Below are 19,869 nucleotides of genomic sequence, written 5' to 3' on the forward strand. Positions count from 1 at the left end.
CCCCTTCTCTCACTCTCTCTCCCACCTCACATTTGCCAGTACCAGAACTCTGGCAACCAGCGACAGCATTGTGTCTTCTTGGCGAAGAGATTGAGCGAGGGAAAGGACAGGCAGGACGGTGAAAGATAGAGAAAGACAGACAGAGAGAGGGAGAGAGACGAGATTGACATATGGACAGGGGGTGATGGCGAAGACCCGCACCTTCCATCTCCACGTTTTGAGTGTGTCTTCGTTCAAAGGAGCAACTTCCAATCAAAAAAACCCATACATCTACGTTTCCCAGTCGCTTGGCCTCGCTCTGACTTCTTCTCTTTGTAAATGTTTTTTTTCTTTGAATATTTATAATTATTTATAAATGTTTAAGAATATGAGCAGTGGTATCAGACAGCGTGGCTCCAATTCTGACCTCATAAGTTGACAGACGCTGACAGGCTGCAGTGGAGTGTGAGCGACTTAAAGGAGGAGGGAGAGGACGCTAGACACTGAGCAGATACATGTGCGTTCTCCGATCACTCGAACTCTGAGGGATTTTGTACGCCATACTCACGAGCCACAGTGGATGTCATAATGTATATGTAAGTATTAAAGGTTACCTATTGTCTTACTTATTGTTCAAATTGTACGCAAATAGTTTGCAGGAAGTAATGCTTATTTAAATACTAGTAATAATAGCACAATACACATACATGATGTCCAATACATCATGTATCTATTCATTAAAAAATATTAATAATGTATTATATTTCTATTATTGACAATATATTCTAGTTAACTGTTTGAAAACATAGGATTTCTGATTTCTGTCCTAATTTAAATTATAACATTTTACCCCCAGTTATCTATTTATTTATGTAAAAATATAATACACTCTGTTTGGCTACTCGAGCAATATAGGAAAATAACAAGTGGCCTTACCAGAAAGAAAGATATTGAACAAAAATTTAAAAAAAACTTTAAGAGTTAATAACATTTTTGTCACAATTGTAAATTGAACCAAAAAAATGAGGGGACTTCTGAAAGCATTGCTTTGTGTCTTTCACTACAAAAACGAATCCTCTTTAAAATGTGTGCTTCAAAAGTAAACATGCTGGGCCTTACATTTAAAAATCAATACAATGGTGAACAAACTGCTGGGGATATGCTGCAAAAAATATATATTTATAAAGAATTAGCTGCAAATGTCATTCCTACACATCACTGCGAAAGACGGAACTGTCCAAAATAAAGTCATGACCACCAGAAAAGAAAACAGGAACAATTGCGATTGCAAAACCTGAAAAATCATGAGCTGTAAGCTTTGCAAGACAGACTAACGAGCAGCAATTTGTAAAGTACAAGAATGAATTTACGCCATATGTCAACATTTTAAAATTGCATCAAACTTCTAAATTTACAATTGAAATAAATTTCTGATGAACTGAATCCAGATTTTAAGCCATGCATCAGCTTATCAGAAACTGTTGCACTGCACGTGTGCAAACTGACCTTTAAGCACATTTTCATATCTTATAGTCTTTGCTAAACATACATCAAATATATATCCTGAGTCCATTTTTCCCTTTGTTTTGTTCAACAGACTCTTTGATATCAATCCAATCGTCAGCGTTCTGGGACTTTTGGGGTCCGTAAAAGGATTTTGACTCATATCCTCAAAATACATGTGGACAGACAGATAGACGGATAGACTTATTAAGAGAAGCCACTAGAGACTCGTTCAAAACCAAAAAAGAATTTGCTACTCGGGATGTACAGTAAAAAAAAAAAACAACACAAAAAAACCAGACTTCCCCATCACATCAAACTGCAAGAGCCACCTCCTTTATATGCTGGAGCCAGAGACTTAATCACAGCCTTAGCCCCTTATTTAAGTTTACAAATTCTATCCAACTACGTTTAAACGTACGTTTATTTAAATTGAACATGGAAATGAATTAATTTGCTTTACTGGAACATTGTGCAATATTCTGTTACATTATATTACAGTTGTGCAACAGCCATCATGAGTAATAAGGCTGTACGAAAACCTCCTAAGCGTGTAACAGCAGGTGTCACTGTGAAGATTCATGAAATAATTAATAATATTGTAAAATCTAAATAAAACTGAACTGATGTTAAAAGACTTGTATGCTGAGAAATAAGGACAATTCATGCATGTATGTAGAAATGCTAAAATATTGAAAAATCTGTAGAAAAGTAGAACAAAGGAAAAGTAAATAAAGGGTTAAAAGACTCCAGGCCAGGAGAAATTTTTAAGGCCCTGTAGGACTAGCTGCGTGTGCCGGAATATAAACACATTAGTGACTCTCGTGTAAAACACCACAGGGACGAGACACAGACTTGCAGCACGCACGCTGGGCAGCTGAGAAGAGCGACACCTTGACAGTGACGGAGTTTCCTTCAGAGACTTCACCACCATGATGGAGAAGCTGAACTCCACTGGCCCGCCTGCCTCACCCCACGACATACCTCGCCCCTCCTCCTCTTCTTCATCCTCTGCCTCCTCACCATCGTGTGCATCCATGGAGCATAGCAGCCCTCTCTACAGCCAGCAGTCAGCATCCTTGGATGCTATCGGCAGCCCACAACCCACTAACAAGACAGGGCACAAGGGACACACGGATGTCCCTACTCCTGGCTCGACACAAGCCCTCATCACCCCAAACACAGTGTTAACCAATCACCAAGCAGATACAACTGCTGCACCTGAGCCCATTGCCATGGAAACGGAGGAAGAAGAGGACGAGGAAAAACTAGGGGGGCCAAAGAGCACCACTGCTCCTGCTGCTTCAGCCAACGGGTCCCCAACTCTTTCCTCGCCACCTCCACTCCTCCCGGCACCAGCAAAGACTTCCCCGTGCCCTCTTCCCCCTCCAACCTCCACAGCTGCCTTCCCTTCATCCTCATCATCCTCTCCTCTTCCTCCTCACATTCCAGTTATCAGCCTTGGCCACAGCAAGCCCCCACTGCCACTCCCAAATACCCCTTTGACTGCCCTCCACCCAATTCCCAATCTCCTACATGGGCCACATGGAGACATTCGCCGCGGCCATTTGAACTGTTTACCTGTGGTCAGCCCCGGAGCTTCTGGATCTACTGGAGGTCCCGTAGGTCCCACAGCTGCTTCTTCAGGGCCCCTGTTGCCTCATCAGTACCTGTCTGGTCACCCCTTCTTCACTAGGTGAGATTATACAAATTTGAATTCATTCATACACAGTGTGAGTCACTTATAACTTCTTGAAACAAGAGCAGTCTGAGTGCTGCTACACCATGATTAAACTGAGTCTGGATCTTTATGCAGATTAGTATACGATATTTTTGGGGGAACATCTGGATCATGTCTCCCAATTTTCCTTTTTCAATTTGACACTAATTTCTGAAGATAGACTGCAACTATGCAATCAAAGAAACCTTTCAATTCAAAAATTCCTGTATCTACTCCAAACATTGAGCAGGATTATGTTGGTTGTTTGTTGTTGTTGTTGTTTTTTTTAAAGAAAAGAATCCTTTAAATTACTTTTGGAGTAATCCAAACATTAGACAAGGCCCTACTTTTGACTTCAAATTAATATATTTGAAGGCTAAAGCAAGTAAAGCTAAAGTATCCACAACAAAGAAAATATTGATGCAAGGTAAAAAAAAAAAAAAAAAGAAGAAGAAGAAGAAGAAAAATGCATATTTGTAATGCTACCTTTTATCTGCTCGATTAAAAACGGCAACATTTGCTGACAGTGTGGTTAAAATGATCAGTGCAGTGCATGAATATGTTTATTGAATGAATTTGCTTCATTGGAAGCAAATAATTCTAGAGGTAAAATGAAAAAGTTATAAATTATGTAAAATAACCATCGCATAAATTGGAACATTATGTAAAATAAAGTATCGCACACTCATTGACTTCCTTTCGAAAAAGCCTGCAAACAGATGCGGACAACTAAACTATAAAACTCACTACAGTACAGCTTCCTGACATGCTGCTATCGAGGATGATGCCACTTTTCTCGCTGCAATGCCAAGTTTCAGATAAAACCTCAACTGCTCGGATTTCTCGACTTCCCATCATGATTAATAGCCGCTGTGCTGCGCTGTTATGTGAAAATGACAGCAGGATGTGTGCTGTTTTGAAGGGACCTCACATTTCTCACGCTAAATTTACCCAGCAGACCTTTTGGTTACCGAACACAAATTGAATCAGTGAATGTTTTTTTTCTTTGTGTGTGTGTGTGTGCGTGTTTGTGTGTGTGCATTTAGCAGCCAAGTAAAAAACCTTTACTTGAATATACCACTTTTCTAAACTATACATCCAGTTTTAATTACAGCTAATTTTAATCCTTAAACTGACAAAAGGAAGCAAACCAGAACTCTTAAAGCTCTTTTTGGGCCCGAGCAACTGGCAGCTCTTCTTTTACTCCTGTGAAGAAAGGCATTAATTTGCAGTCTTTATCAAAGCCCTCCTACTGTTCCTCTATTCTCTACTCCAAACGGCATTTTCTACACAGTTTTCTCACAGAAGAGTAGAAAAAGTGGGACTTTTTTTGCACAGTGGATATATCTGTGGCTTCCCCATCTGTCATGGAGGTCTGGGAATAAGCTTCTCTCCCCTTTCCTCTCTGGTTTGTTTGTAGCAGGAAGCATTGATCTATTTCATCCCCCCTGAAGTAGAATCAGCTAGTAACCAAGCTTAATGAGATTGGGTTAAAACTCTGCATGCACACTCAATCAACGCCACCACTCACATTCACACCTCCATTAATGGCTTCCACCATGTTCCTGCCTTCTTTAGCCACTCTTTATGATTTCTCCCTATTCAGTTGCTATAGGAAGGAGGACGAAATGCCAAAACAACCTTATATGTGTCTTGTTTTTATTTATATGTAGCTTATTTTTACTTGTTTGACTGTAAATACGATCCCACAAATGATTCACATAGTGTTTGTGTTTCTAGTTCGTACCTGGGTTCTTCAGGAGGAAGCTATGGTGTCATCAGCAACAACCGCATCAAGAGGAGACCCTCCTCGCACTTTGAGATGGAGATGAATGAATGTGAGTTTCTGTGTGTACATGCGACACTATTATGGAGATAATTATTGTTTGAATGTTTTGAACTGTAATTTGGGGAAATTGATGTCCACATTTTGGAGATGAAGGCATATATTTAAACTATTTAAAGAGTATGTGGCAATGTTATGTACTTTTTTTCACTGCCATCACATCCTGTGAGAAAAACATACTTCCACAATTTGCTAGTCCATCTCTCAGTGCTTTTCTATATCCTGCCATGGGTATAGGAATATACCCCTGGCACCACATGCCACTTTTTTTGGAACTGAAAACCAGCTCATGGCCCAAAACCTCCTGCAGAGGAATCTAATCGTTAAAAATGGATCACAAATATTTAATATTCTTCCAAAGTCTAATTAATCCCCTCCCCCTTTTGTTAGCAAAGTTATTTTAAAAAAAAGTTGGTGATGATTTGAAGGATTTGTTAAAAAAAAAACAACCTTTTGGACTAAATCTGTGTTTATGTGTGTTTAACAGGCCCTCCCCAAAAACTCGCCCGCCGCGTCTTCACCAACAGCCGTGAACGCTGGCGACAGCAGAACGTCAACGGGGCTTTCTCGGAGCTGAGGAAACTCATTCCCACGCACCCACCTGACAAGAAACTCAGCAAGAACGAAATCCTCCGCCTGGCCGTGAAGTACATCAACTTCCTGGTCACACTGCTCAATGACCAGGATCAAGACAAGAGCAGGGACTCGGCTGAGGATGATGTGGAGGATGAGAGCATGGCTCCTGGTTTGGCAGGCAAAAAACTGAACCCTCATTTTCAGTGCGACACTCCGCCACCATCCCACTCTGCCCTGCCTGCGTCAGCCCGTCCCGCTTTGGCGTTAGCCCACAGAGACAGAGACTCAACTGACTCAATCAGTGCCCTGGTTAATTCCCCAGCAACGTCCAGTTGCTATGGAGACACAGACAGTGAAGAAAGCTTTGGTGCTAAGACCTCTGTGGTTACCCAAGGCATTCTGGGAAAGGTCAAGAGTCAGATAGGGATGGTGGCAGCATCGAATGATGAGCGGTGACACCAAAAGGCAGTAAACACTGGGAGTTTAAATGCCAGGCCGAGACGGAGATATCAAAAGTGTTTGATCAATTGCAGAAAGGTGTGAATAAGTTTTTAAAAAAAGAGGGATTTTTTAAAATGAATTTTGCAGGTTTGAGAGCTTCTTTGTCTTTTCTGGCAATGTTGATTGTGAAGCTGTCATTTAGTGAAAAACCAAACTGTGCTTTGAGGAAGGCTGAGACATGAAACTTAACAGAACACTCAAACCAGCTTCATATCCAAATATGGTAACAATGATCCTTTAATAAACATTATACAACTAAAACAGTAGAAGAAGAAAGACACGAACAGGGCCCTGATTACACGTGCTTATAAAGGTAATCCGGGGAATTTAAAATCTTCTTAGCAAATGGATAAAAATGGAAGATCTGTCAGAAAAAAGCAATGAAAATCAAATATTTTGTCAGTCTCTGAAGTTTACATGTAAATAATCAGCCTTGCCTCAGTGCAGTTACGGTAACTTGCAGAGAAATGCATTGCATGCAGTGGTGATTTGACGTTGCCGTTTCTTAATGTCCTCGCTGCTCTAATTGTCTGAAAAGCAGGGCCGATAGTTCCGCCCTGACATTGTGACACACTTGTAAGAGACAGAAATAAAGTGTGTTTTAGTTTGCTGTTCCTTATTTGACATCCTCTTACTGCGCTCCAAAGACTGCTCTATGTCAGCACGATTTCTCAACACATTCAAATGTTTTGCCGCTCTCGGTTTAGCATACTTGTGTATGCTCAAACTGACCAGTAAGTAGCATAAAATGAACACAATGACCAAACTGCTAGATTATGAGATTAAAATGGTTTATGGTGATTGGAAGTTCGCTTCTTTTAACTTTATTTTGAAAAATCTGCACGTAAGTCATGTGTCCTTCTGTTTGTCCATAACAAAGCTGTCAGCGCGAGTAGCCAAAGCACAACTCCATGCTGTTCACGTGTGCTGTTCACCAGAATGACAGATGACTGACAATAGTGTTTCAGCATGGAAGCCATAAACAACACAAGTCAAAAAATAAAACTAGTGAGTGACGTGACAGCGAGAACATGGATCTACAGTTGCCCTGCCATTCCTGTAGCAAGTCCAGCAAACCGAAAAACAAATGTTTTCCACAAGGCAATGAGGTTTTCCCAAGAAGCAGACTTTAAAGCATTTTTATACTGGTGGAGGATTTACAGATGAATGCCCAGTCTGACAATACAATACAACATTATAGGCACAATTTGTGATCACAAGCAAATTTGTGGTGAATTAAAATGAAGACAGTGTGTGCATGTATGTGCGTTATATGTTGAAGAACAAGGGAAAAAACTGTGAAGGCAACAATTTTTTCGTGTGTGGTTGCGTTTGCGGAAAGTCAGGGTGGATGTGGGATGCGGTTGAAGATGGGGTTCAGAATGGTGGAGGAAAGTGAAAAGTGTTCGGGAGGGAGGGGGCTTGCAGCTGTTGCCGTGGTGCGGGTGTCTGTCTATCAATTGGCCAGGAAACGCTTACAGTTAGTGCTGTCTCATTTACGGCCAACGAGTTTCCTGGAGGTTGGGTGGTGGCGGTGTGACTGTACCATGTTTGATGGGTGTTTGGATGTGTGGGGTAGCAACCGCTGCATAGAAGAAGGGAAGATAGGAGGAGGAAAAGAAAGAGAAAACAGCCACCAGGGTGCCCTGGGAAGCCCTGTACACTTGGTTTCAGGATCATACAACAGGAAGAACTGCTTTCACAACATTGCTGTGACTGCATCTGCCCACTCGGCTGTGCTAAGCTGGGCCTTCTCCTCCCTGCTTCACTCTGAAACCTCAGAGAGGATTACAGAGTGAAGCAGGGGTCATGCAAATTAAAGATTGTGTGTCACTTTGCAGTTGTACAAATTGAATTATTCAAAGATTTTTTGGATAACACACTAGATTTATTTGAGTTGTTTAACAATATATGATTTATGGGTTAGACATTAACCCGTTTTATCTTGTAAGCTTGTCCCGATAAAAAAGCAAACTGTTGAAATGTATTATTACTATTGTTACTACTGTTATTTATTCAAAAATATTTTTATGGCTGCACAGTACAGTTCAGGAAATAAACCCTCAAAATTGTAATTCAAACTGCTGGGATGTCAACCTTCTCGACTTCTGATACAGGAGGCCGCGCAGGGTGATGCTAGCCAGCCTGGGACTTAGAGATAATGCCAGTGCCTCCACCCTACCTCCTCCTCCCACCCTCAGTTGTGTCCCTCTTACGACCAGAAGCACACACACTTACGTAAATAAATCCAATAAACGGAGTGAATTCTGCAAACTATAAACACAATTCCAAAAGATTTGGGGATGTGGCGTAAAATGTAAACAAACAAAAAAATAGTGATTTGCAAATGTCATAAACACATATTCACAAGAGAACAGAAAACAGATCAAAAAAACTGAGATTTTACTATTTTGAGAAAAATATTATCTTATTTTAATCTCCACAACACATCCGAAAAAGCTGGGATGGGGCCACAAAAGGCTGGAAAATTAAGCATTCCTAAAAAGACACTGCTGGAGGAACACTGAAAATAGGACAGTTACATGAATGTGTATAAAAACACCATCTGTTTCTCAGAGTTTCTCAGAAGCAAAGATGGGCTCATGTTTACTAATCAGCAAAAAACTGCATCTACAAACAACAATTTCAGAAAAATGTTCATCAACATAAACTTGACTTTGGATCATCTACGCTACATGGAATCAAACGAGTCTAAGAATCTGGAGAAATCTCTGTCAAGGCCAACAATTAATATTAGATGTCCATGACATTTGGGCTCTCAGGCAGCACTGCATTAAATACAGGCATGACTCTGTCATGGGCTCAAGAAGAGACACCATCGTCTTTGAGCGCAGTTCACTGTGCCATCCACAATGCAGCTTAGAGCTAAATCATGCAAAGGAGGAGACATATGCAAACATGATCTAGAAACACTGCCATCTTCTCTGGGCCAAAGCTCATTGAAAATAAACTGAGGCAAAGTGGAAAACTGATCTGTGGTTACACAAATCTTATTTTTAAATTCTTTTTGAGGATGCTACATCCTCAAGACCAAAGAGGAGAGGAACCATCTGGCTTGTTATCAGGCCTCAGTTCAACAGCCTGGATCTCTGATGGTATGGGGTTGCATTAGTGTGCACGGAAATGGCTGATTTCTAAAAGGTATACGTGGCTTTTAGAACAATATATGCTTCCATGCAGATGACATCTTTTTTCCAGGGAAGCCATCGCATATTTCAACAAGCTGCGATAAATGCATACAGCATCTGTTACAACAGCATGATTTACTAGGAGAGGCTGGGTGCTTTCACAAACACATTTGGCACATAATGAAACAAAAAATATGACAAAGAAGACACATGACTGCTGAGAAGCTAAAATTATATACAAGATAGGACTTGGACATTGCAGTTTAACCATTTGTTCTCTGCCTTCTGTTGTGAATAAATTTAGTTTAACATTTCCAAACTTTTTTTTTTTTAATTTAAATCTTAAACTCTGTCCCTTTTTTTGCAATAGGGTTCATAGTTCTAGCATACAATTTGATCTGTGTTAAGTCTTACACAGGTAAAATCGTTTTACGGTCAATACCTCTGCTCTTCTGCATAGCTGCCTGTTTTTTCAAACTCTCCACCCCCAGCATCCACCTGTAGGCTACAGGGAGAAAAATATCACTTGTCAATTTATAAAAGCAGCAGGATGAACTCAAGCTAGATGCAAAGTAACTATACTCTGATGCTATAATAAATAATTACAAATGCAAAATCTCTTACTGAACTGAATTTGACACATTCATTACGGCCTAAACCTGAACGTGAGAAGTAATGTCATAATGTTTGTAGTCATGAAGCAGGTTTCGCTTGCTGAAAATACTGTCAAAGATTTCATAAACGTGAAACCAAATTCAGTATATAAAGGTTAAAAAGTGAAAAACTGTCTATTGTTGTTAAATCAAAAATTTTCGTAAAGAATTTTTCATGCTCTGTGGTTCAGCACCAAAAACACACAAAAATGCAATGACTTTCTGATGACAACTTTTAATCAAAAAACACTGTGACCAATTCAGGGTATGATTTACAGAATTTCCATCAATATACAGATTTTAATACTCTTTTTAGTCACTCGTTTTGTTAAATCACTACCTTTGACATTATCAAAAATAGTCATACGTTTTATCATTCCTTTGCATATTTTGATGTCTTGCAAACATGTATCAACATTCAGAAAAGTATTTTCATTTATATATTATTGCTTCAATATCAATATGTGTAACTCATCTATTAATAAATGTCACACTCGTCTGTACTTATCGAGTGTCTCAATAAAACATGTAGCGATAAACTGAAGTTATAATCGTCTCAAATCAAATTCATTTTAAAGTATTTTATGCCTCAAAAATTACACAGCAGTCAAAAAGCTGAAAATATTATTTCACAAGAAAAAAAAAAGCACTTTTACATTTGCTATACATTTTATATACAAACATCTGTCAGTCCTTCATTCAGTTTTCAAAAAATTCTCTCCCCGTTTTCTCACTGCATCGATGTTCTTGTTTACTGTTCTGTCAACGTTTCTTGCAGCGTCTTCTGTCTTCTCTGTTGTGCTTCTCTTGCTGAGTTTTCGCCTGCCCACCTCTGTTACTGCAGATCCAGCAGCTGCCCCAACAGCTCCGCCAATCACACCGCCCAAAAGCACACCGAGCACCAGACCCAGCAGTGCCCCGCCAATGACTACTTTGGGCACCTGTTTAGCTGTATTTCCAATTTTCTCCCACACTGAACTCTCAGCCACCATTTTGGCCCCTGCCTTGGCTCCAGAGCCTACTTTTCCCCACACGGGACTCTGTGCCAAATTCTTTGCCCCAGCTCCAATTCCAGCCCCGACACGCATGGAACTCTCTGCCATGACTTTGGCCCCTGAACCCACTTTTTCCCACATTGGACTTGCAGCCGCTGCTTTTGCTCCAGATCCCACCCACGCAGAACCATCTACCACTACCTTGGGAACTTTATTTCCTACTGCTTTGGAGAGATTTCCTGCAGTAACTCCTACCTTCTCCCACACAGAACTATCAACCACCATCTTTTGGACACTTTGTGCACTAGTGCCAACTTTTTCCCACATTCCACTATCTTTCATCCTCTGTGCTCCCTCTCCAACCCACACAGAGCTATCTGCCAACAGCTTGGGTAAATTCTTTGCACCCGTGCTCATCTTCTCCATTATGGAACTAAGTAGTGAAGGGGATATGGTCGAAAGTGTAATTGGAGGAAGACTCTCAATATTTGTAGTACTTACACTCATCTCGGCCTCATCCCTTGTTTTCTCAATATCATCTTCCGTCACTTCCTCGTCTACTTCAGAAACAGACTGCATGTAAGGATAAAGCTTTCGCCTTTCAGAGCTGAGCGGGCCAACATCCTCTACTCTTGCTAGGTTTTCACCTCGTTTCTCTCTTGCCATCTCTTGCTGTTTCTGCCTCACTCTGTTCTCGGCCTCCTGAAAAGCAGGACAAGAATAATACTGCCCCCCGGCCTCCTTCACTGTCTGCTCCACCTTTTCTAGCAGGTCGGCAACATTGCTCTTCTCTTCCCCACCTCTTTCTGTCTCCAAAACATGAAATCTGTCCCCACATTTCTCCACAATCTTTAACAAATCTCCTCGCTGACCAGCAATGTATGCCTCAATGTTCTTATTTTTGGCCTTCCCACTTGCCCTGAGACGATCAGCATAAGTAAAGAGGACCAAAGTGTGTCTCCAGACTGCTTCAGGCCCAAAAACAGCCTCTAGTGACGCAAGAGCCTGCAGCTCGGTCTTTGCAGGCTGGTCTAAGGGAACACAAAAGAGGAAGACATGCGGGCCGGGACTGGACAGAGCCACACAGGAGGAGATCTGAGCTCGCACCTCATCTGGAGTGCGCTCTGAATTGAACCAGTCTGGAGTATCCACCACTGCCACCTGCAGGTGACAGAGAAAATGCATGCAAAAATGTAAAGAGCTATTATCAAAAGCAACAAAACAAGAAGAGAGTATGAAACACTTTATTCTTTGAGATATTGTAATGGGTGTATGTTGAGATAAATAGAAAAAAAAGACATCTTAGTAACTTAAAAACAAAAACAAAACACTAACCCTTCTTCCTTTAACCAATGCCTTCTTTTTCTCACACCATTGTGTGATTGCTATGAGGCTGTCTGGACGTGACTCAAAGGCTTCCTGCCCCAGTATTTCATTGCCAGCTGCACTCTTCCCTGATCCAGATCTTCCAAGCAACACCAGACGAAGCTCCGGAGAAGATGAGGATGAGGACAATGAGGGGGAAGAAGGGGTTGAGCTGGATGAGGAGATCAAGGAAGGAGAGGCAGCAAAAGTTGGTGAGGAGGGGAAGGAAGAGGAGAAGACTGGCGAAAGAGGAGTAGTGGTAGGCGAAACCTCGGGTGATCTCTCTTCAAAGCTGTTAATTCTGTGGTGAACTGAAACCATCAGGTAAAAATCAGAGTCAGTGACGTATTAAGAAGTGAAGTGCTGATAGTGACATATGAGAGAGTGAAGTCCTTTGACTTACAAGTAGAGATCACTTTTTGAGTTGATTTATCCTCTGACATTTGGGAGAGTATAGCTCCATCTAGTGGGGAAAAAGCAAGTTTTGCTCACTTTTGTCTTTTTTTTTTTTAAGTCTTCTAAAAGAATGAATCAGGGTACAATAATGGAGGACAGCACACGGTTAGTGGCATTTACCTCGATTCAGTTTGAAACTGGGTATCCTTTTTAACTCCCCGGTATCACAGAGCTCGGAGGATGGCTGTCGCTCTAGAGCTGGAGTTGAATAAAGGCTACTGGAGACCTGGCTCACCTTAACTCCTTCCACCATTTCCTCCATTTCTTCTCTTCTCCTCCTTGATTCTGTTGATATGGCACTGACATACTCATTGGACACCTGGCTCACCTTAACTCCTTCCACCATTCCCTCCTTTTCTTCCTGCCTCCTCCTTCTCTCTCTTGAAATGGCATTGAAGTACTCTTCCTCTTGACTTTCTGTGTTTGGGGTATAAGATGATGTGTGGGTCTTTTTCTTCTCTTCCTTTTGAACCCTGAAACTTTCCATAAGTTGCTCCTTTTTTTCTTTCACCCGTTTTTCCAGCTCTCTATCCTGGACTGTTTTCATGTAGTATAACCCGTTTTTCCGCGCCATATTGTCCACCTGTAGATAAATAAACAAACAATAGTAACTTATTGCAGGAACTTTAACTCTGTTTTGTGAGTCACAGTTAGAAAACAATCATAATCGTCGCTAATATTCAAACCAGTCCAGACTACAGCAGGGTGTGATGTGAAACTAGGCGTTCCTGGAAAAACAGCATGCATGCATGCGTACTTGCTCAGTAGTCTTAAAGAAACCATTAAAACAAAAAGCTCCAACCTATAGAGTATTTAAAAAATTCAATGCACTTAAGCAATGAGGAAGTCTCATCCAAATGATAAAATGTGTGAGGGCACGAACGCTCACACTTTTACTGAATCAGACAAACCCTTTGAGGAATGTTGCTTTTTGATAACTGTTTTTCACTCCTACTTCATACCTTTTCCAGCAGCTCACGGACCTGGTCCCTGTCCTGTCGCTGACGATTATTGATGACATGGTACCGTCCTCCGCAACCCTCAATTACCTGCCTCAGGCCTGGGTGCTCTTTCTGCAGGTACTCCTGTGAGAAAACAATGCAGCTTGTGTGAATTTATACCTGCAATGATTTGCATCACTCCTATATGTTATACTCCAAGAATAAGATAACCATCTAAAATATTACTGACAGCATATTTACAAAACCCAACACGAGACAACATTTATTTATAAATAAGGGGCCAGGTCGTAAGTTAATAGGTGAAACTATGCCGTTTTATAGTGGTACTAAGTGACTTTCCTGCTTTATAAAGATCAGCTTAAAGAGAGGGTAGGTGAACACCTCTCATACCTCCACTGTTTTTCCCATCAAGTAGTCCCCACAGGTCAGTATGACCATGGTGTGGTCCAGCACCTCCTGTCCAAACAATTCCTCCAACTCTGCAGGCACACGTGTCTCCACCTGCGTGGGGAAAAGGCAAAGAGGAAAAATGGATCTAAACTGGTTACTGCTTGTTATGGAGATGTTTCAGAACATCTGTAACTTGTATATTTGGAACACATTTTTTTCCACTGTAATTTGATAGACAGACATTTTTTTTTATTGAGTACACATTACAGACTGCAACTTCAACAAAGTTGAGCAACAGATGACATCACTAACGGGCAAGCCAAGACTAACCTCTGTGAATTGGTTAACAGGCACCAGCAGCAAAATAGCATGTGAGCCTGGTGGTACCAGAGTCATTGCTCGCTGTGTCTCCTTTTTGACACCGTCCTCCATCTTGCCACCACTCCAGTACCATCTCGGTGCCTCCACCAGGGTCACATTCCTGCCTTCAATGAAGCCCTGCCGTAGCTGGCAGCTCCTGGAGGCACCGGGAGAAATGGGGGAAAGCTGGGCCAGGATAGTGTCCGCTAATGCTGTCTTTCCACATCCGATATTCCCCAAAAGAAGCAATCTCAGGTCTGAAGACGAGGATCCATAGTAGCTTTCTCTGTAGTGTTCACCCATCCCTGACATGAATAAAGGAAACAGGAAGGAGTCCAAAAAAACAAAAGAGAGAAATTGAGGACAGTATATCACCTGCGTTATTTGTAGGAAGCTACACCAACCAACCAAAATAAAAGCTGTCTTTTAATACTAGGTTTTATTGTTAGGTTTTGCCTAGACAAACTCACACATAACTTTACATGCAAATAAACCTGGAAAACAGACAACTGGATCAGCTGAGCAGGTTCAGCTAGGCAGATTTTATCAGTCAAGTTACTATTTTAAGCATCAAGTAATCATACAATCTTAACAGAAACGGATAAAATGCCATCTTAAACTTAACTTGAAATCTTTCTCCTCTATTCCCACACGAGTCTCTCTGCACACAGGATACCTACAGTTCCTTGTTGTGCATGAATGAACAAAAACTAAAGTAATTCACTGGTAGTTTCACTGGAAATGATTGTGGGTCACATCAATTTCATCTCAGCGTTTGATACCACACCTTGCCATTCCTGTCAAACAACATTCTGCCTGGACTCATATATGCAAAAAGGTACAAACCAAATCCATACTGAACAAACAGCAACGAGAGTTGATGAAGCATTTCAAATAGTGCTGTACTTCATAAGTATACTTGCTTTGGCACAAATTCTAAATTAGGCGTGAATCTATTGCTGAAACTGTAATAAATAGTTTGAGTTTCTGGATGTAGTTTGAGCTAACCTAACAACCTATTTCCTCAAATATGACACATTATATATCAACAATGTAGTAATTTCAATGTAATTTCAGTAATTAAAGTAATACAACTAAGAAACCTAATATGATTGCAATTAATCAACAAGTGCATAACATTAACTAATTTAACAATTAAGTCTCTTACACCAAAACAATCTTACAACAACAATTTAAGCAACAAGACGAATACTTACTCAAGAGTTTAAGGTCTACAAAGTTGCGTTCATGTGTTGTCTTGTGTCAATACTGAGTTTTTTTGGTTGGCACCGGGTTATATTTCTCACGCAGACAACTTCAGTACATGCTAGTTCCCAGTCGACTGGCAAAAGCTGTCTGCTCAGATGAGGTGTCTCGCCTGAGCCACTCCCAAATTTAAACACATTCATACATGAGCGCACTCGTAAATATATTTTTTGATACAACAGGTTTCTCAGTTTGTAGGTTGCTAAGCATTCCAACCTGGGGTGGAGGCAGTATAACCAGCTGCCACTGGGAATCGTTCCAAGATAGTTTTAACTACCACACCTATGATATGTCAAAACTCATAGAGATCTGTTAAAGGAGGTGTCCTTCATGGTTTGTAGTTGCTAAGGATATTACCTGGTCAACCAGGTCTGTAAATATATTGCTGTCATAACCAGAAAGAAACTAAAGCATGAAGGCTTGTCACAGACAAACAAAGTTACAATGTAAAGACAGAATAAATGCAAGAGGAACATTATTCTGCTTCTTTTGTGTGTTACACGAATGGAAAATTTTAAATAAAATAATAATAATAATAAAATAACTTTTCTTCCTACAGAATCTTGAAGCATAAAACTTCAAGCCTTCATGGCCTTCCATATGAGTAAGAGCTGTTAAGTTTCATTTCAACATCAAAGTAATTACAAACAGACCTCTTGATTAATGTCACTAACACTTAGTCATTAAGGATTCAAATGTTAACCTGTTTTCAGTAATTTGCAAAACAAGAAAATTGCTCTTTCAGCATATATTCATGGCTGTGATTAAAGTAGCTGGGTAATATTTACAGATTTGCACACATCCCCACAGCTTCATCCTCAAATATTTTCTTGTATTCCCACTTGCTAGTACTTGGCTGGACCCCCTTGCCTTGGTTCTGCATGGCAAAGAGTCAACAAGTTGCTGGAAATATTTCTCATAGTTTCTGGTCGATATTGATATGATCGCATTGTACAGCTGCTGCAGATTTGTTGGCTGCACATCCAGGATGTGACTACTGAATTGTGACCTGGTGACTGTGGATGACATCCGAGTACAATGAATTCATTGTCATGTTCAAGAAACCAGCTTTTTCTCATCTCATCAAGAACATTTTGTAAGAATATTTAAGTTGACTATACATACCCATTTTGTACAAACAAAACATAAGATGGTATTCATGTACATTTATTATTGAGTTACCAGGCAAATGTAAATATGTGATGCCTGATCTCTACTGTGAATTACCCACTACTTCTAATGTTTTCCAAGTACACAAGTCATCTCTATCACTATTCAATTAATTTAAAAAGCAGAGTGTTCAAAAATCTTATCTAATGCAAGGCATTTAATTTGCATTTTAAACATAATTAACATATGTAATTAACAAAAAAAAAATGTCCTTCTGAAAAAAAGTTCACTTCAAAGTTCAAAGTGCAGGCAAATTCTCATAACACAAAACTCTTACTTTTCAAGTATCAACTACCAGAAAATTTTTTTCAGGTTATCATTGCTGTGTAGAGCCAGTAGGGGTCTCCTTTTACTCACAGGCCAGGCATCACATACGCAATGTTATCCAAGGTGGAGGCCTTTAAACAAACAAGAAAAGCATTCACAAAGGAAAGAAAATCAAGGAAAGAGGAAGCAAAAATGCTGATTGCAACGATATAATAATAAAGTGCATTTAGGAGCACATGTCCAAATAAAACAATAAAATTACCGCAAACTTGTTTAGTTTTGTTGAGTCTATGGAATGGGTTACAATGCTTACACTGTAGCTTCAGTTGTTTGTAAACATTTGCGTTTTATTCCTTGGTATTATTTTTAACCTTTTGAAATGAGTTTTTCCCTTTTTTGATTAAATCTCTCCTGGATAAATATTTCTCTTTGGCTTAAATGGCATTTGTTAGGTGCAAATTCAAGATGTTTAGAATAGGTATTATAGTACAAACAGTACATTTTGACAGCAGCTTTGATTAGTGGAACAACAAATAAATCAATGCTGAACAATAAGCACTGACAGGATAAGTACCGCTACAGTTATTGGACTTTGTCAATACCACAAGTTTCATTCATAACAGCGGCATTGTGTCAACAAAGTAAAGCATAAATCTGCAGGCGTTTTTCCTTTAACAAACAACATACTGGAAGTTCACTACAATAATTTCACCAAGGTGAAAGCATGTACACATAACAACATGTAAAGGATATGATGTGTATGCACCATAAATTGGCAGCAATGCTTACCAGTGTGTGTTGTGTGCAGCTCCTCAGCTCTGGTATGTGCATAGTGAGGCCGGTAAGTGGAGCCATAGCACACAATAGAGAGTCCAAGAGTAGAGACAAACTACTCGACATGCACACCATTTTCTGCAGAGATGCACAGAGAGCCCTGTATCACCCTATAGTGCAATGAATAAGTTGCATGCTTTCCAGTAGTCTTAATAAAACCGTGTAATGAGCAAACTTTTAATACTACATGACCACCCCCCAAACACACACACACACACACACACACACACACACACACACACACACACACACTCTCTTAGAGCACTGCTTCGTCTGTAGCAGCTTTATTGCTTTTCAGTCAGTTTAACCTCTTGATATTTTTTCGCACACTATTGTTTCATCTTCCTTTGTAAAATGAGTCACTCTGCTGACAGTACACTTATCTATAATAGTGACTGGTTAGAGACTGCCAACATTTTTCACCCTAGGTTAGCGTAACAAGTTGATAACCAGCCTCATGTGACCGTTTATCCTGATTGCCAATGTTAAAACAAGTTAATCTAGATAAGGGAAAGATAGCTTGGCTATGTTAAACTCGCTTTGTGAAAACAGGCCTCTGTGAACCAGTTTGGAATATAGACAGAAAAAGATAAAGAAAGCACCACGTTGTAGGACTGTATAATGTTTCAACTCCCACCAACTATCTTGGGATACACTCCAACTATCGAGGCCTTCACAGTATCTGTTTAAGATCAAAATCTCTTCTATGTTTTCTTCTGATTAGCAACGATATAAAGTAGTTCTGGGACCACTATTACCCCTCGTTTCTGAATTTATACAAGCAAGATGAAGAATACATGTGAGAGATGAACAAAAGACATTAAGTGTCTTATAAAAAGATTTTTTTCAATTGAATCTACTCACATCTGTCTCCTGGAGATGGTGTCCAATCAGGGATAACGATTCTCCCAGGAGGTGAAGGTAAGCTGCAGCACTGGCAGGATCCTGGTCAGAGCAGCAGAGACTCTTGGGGGTGGACATTAGAGGGTCTGTGGCTGAAGTAGTGACACCACATATAAAACCAATGGGACTACATGAATCAGTCATGAAGCTAGTCATCGTGGAGCTAACAGTAGTAGAAATAGCTGTCAGTGAACTAGGAATGGGTGTAGAGTGACGAGGCCAGTTGCCTACTGGAGAGACAGAGGGGCTGGCAGGTCCGTTACTGGGACAATCTGCCCCATAATGCTGGCTATTAAGATACACCAAGTACTCCATCATGGGACCTGGACTCCTCTGAAAGAAAACGAAAGGAATACAAAACGTAATGATTAAATGTGAGATTGGGAGATATACAGTACTTGGCTATAAATCATAAATTACAAAACATTACCAGACTAATGTTTCCCTCTGCATTAAAACATGGATGCAACAAGTTTTCTTGGATACGCTAGAAAGAAAGAAGTAGCCACAAGGTTAGAAGTAAAAGGATAAAGTCCTGTTTTTTGTTTTGATAGATAAAGATGTGAAAAAAAAAAATGTAACCATGGTGGGTAAAAAGAAAAATATTTGGATGTGTCTGTTAGGGCTGTTCGATATAACGATATATATCGGATGACGATATAAAAACGTCTATCGTTTCATTTTACGCTATCGTTTGTTTCGTGTTGTCGCAAAATAAACTCTTTACGGCAATATTTTTTTCATTGTTTTGATGGTCACTGTAGTGGCTATATTAATTTCTTAAAGTTCTCTCTTTCTTATATATTTTATATAACCACACTAAAGACGGACAAGCGCATGTTTTTATGAGTTGTCGTTAGCAACAACGACGGTAAAATTCAATTCAATTCAATTCAATTTTATTTATATAGCGCCAAATCACAACATAAGTCGCCTCAAGGCGCTTCATAGATACAGAGAAAAAAACCCAACAA

At 40.1% G+C, this 19,869-nt stretch overlaps 3 protein-coding genes across 6 annotated transcripts in view; 1 reads left to right on the forward strand and 2 right to left on the reverse strand.

The window, feature by feature from the left end:
• Window positions 1–46: 46 nt before the first annotated feature.
• lyl1 (LYL1 basic helix-loop-helix family member) lies at window positions 47–6,932 on the forward strand. Its single transcript, XM_005748911.1, has 5 exons — window positions 47–314; window positions 415–575; window positions 2,323–3,178; window positions 4,943–5,040; window positions 5,536–6,932. The coding sequence occupies exons 3-5, from the start codon at window positions 2,415–2,417 to the stop codon at window positions 6,078–6,080; spliced, it is 1,407 nt and encodes a 468-aa protein (XP_005748968.1). The 5' UTR covers window positions 47–314; window positions 415–575; window positions 2,323–2,414; the 3' UTR covers window positions 6,081–6,932.
• A 3,665-nt stretch (window positions 6,933–10,597) lies between these two features.
• On the reverse strand, window positions 10,598–17,283 carry LOC102215987 (uncharacterized). 2 transcript variants are annotated; one of them, XM_005748914.1, is made up of 8 exons: window positions 17,249–17,283; window positions 14,426–14,760; window positions 14,096–14,206; window positions 13,706–13,828; window positions 12,864–13,326; window positions 12,691–12,750; window positions 12,258–12,598; window positions 10,598–12,083 (listed from the first exon to the last, which is right to left on the reverse strand). In XM_005748914.1, the coding sequence occupies exons 2-8, from the start codon at window positions 14,756–14,758 to the stop codon at window positions 10,623–10,625; spliced, it is 2,892 nt and encodes a 963-aa protein (XP_005748971.1). In that variant the 5' UTR covers window positions 14,759–14,760; window positions 17,249–17,283; the 3' UTR covers window positions 10,598–10,622. The 2 variants fall into 2 exon arrangements, with proteins under 2 accessions (XP_005748971.1, XP_005748970.1); XM_005748913.1 differs by lacking the exon at window positions 17,249–17,283 and adding an exon at window positions 15,673–15,865.
• hmgxb4b (HMG box domain containing 4b) overlaps window positions 17,109–19,869 on the reverse strand; it is an 8,640-nt gene continuing 5,879 nt past the window's right edge. Inside the window, exons 5-8 of one of the 3 annotated variants that reach the window (XM_005748912.2) lie at window positions 19,326–19,382; window positions 18,857–19,228; window positions 17,948–18,070; window positions 17,109–17,289 (exon numbers count right to left, since the gene is read on the reverse strand). In XM_005748912.2, coding sequence (XP_005748969.1) covers window positions 17,245–17,289; window positions 17,948–18,070; window positions 18,857–19,228; window positions 19,326–19,382 — 597 coding nt within the window. In that variant the 3' untranslated portion in view covers window positions 17,109–17,244. Of the gene's footprint in view, window positions 17,290–17,947; window positions 18,071–18,856; window positions 19,229–19,325; window positions 19,383–19,869 lie in introns of those variants that run through there. The other 2 variants (XM_013914876.1, XM_013914875.1) reach the window with 2 other exon arrangements.

This window comes from Pundamilia nyererei, unplaced genomic scaffold (assembly GCF_000239375.1).
Source record: "Pundamilia nyererei isolate P.nyererei 1_Seehausen unplaced genomic scaffold, PunNye1.0 scaffold00234, whole genome shotgun sequence".
Taxonomy (NCBI): domain Eukaryota; kingdom Metazoa; phylum Chordata; class Actinopteri; order Cichliformes; family Cichlidae; genus Pundamilia; species Pundamilia nyererei.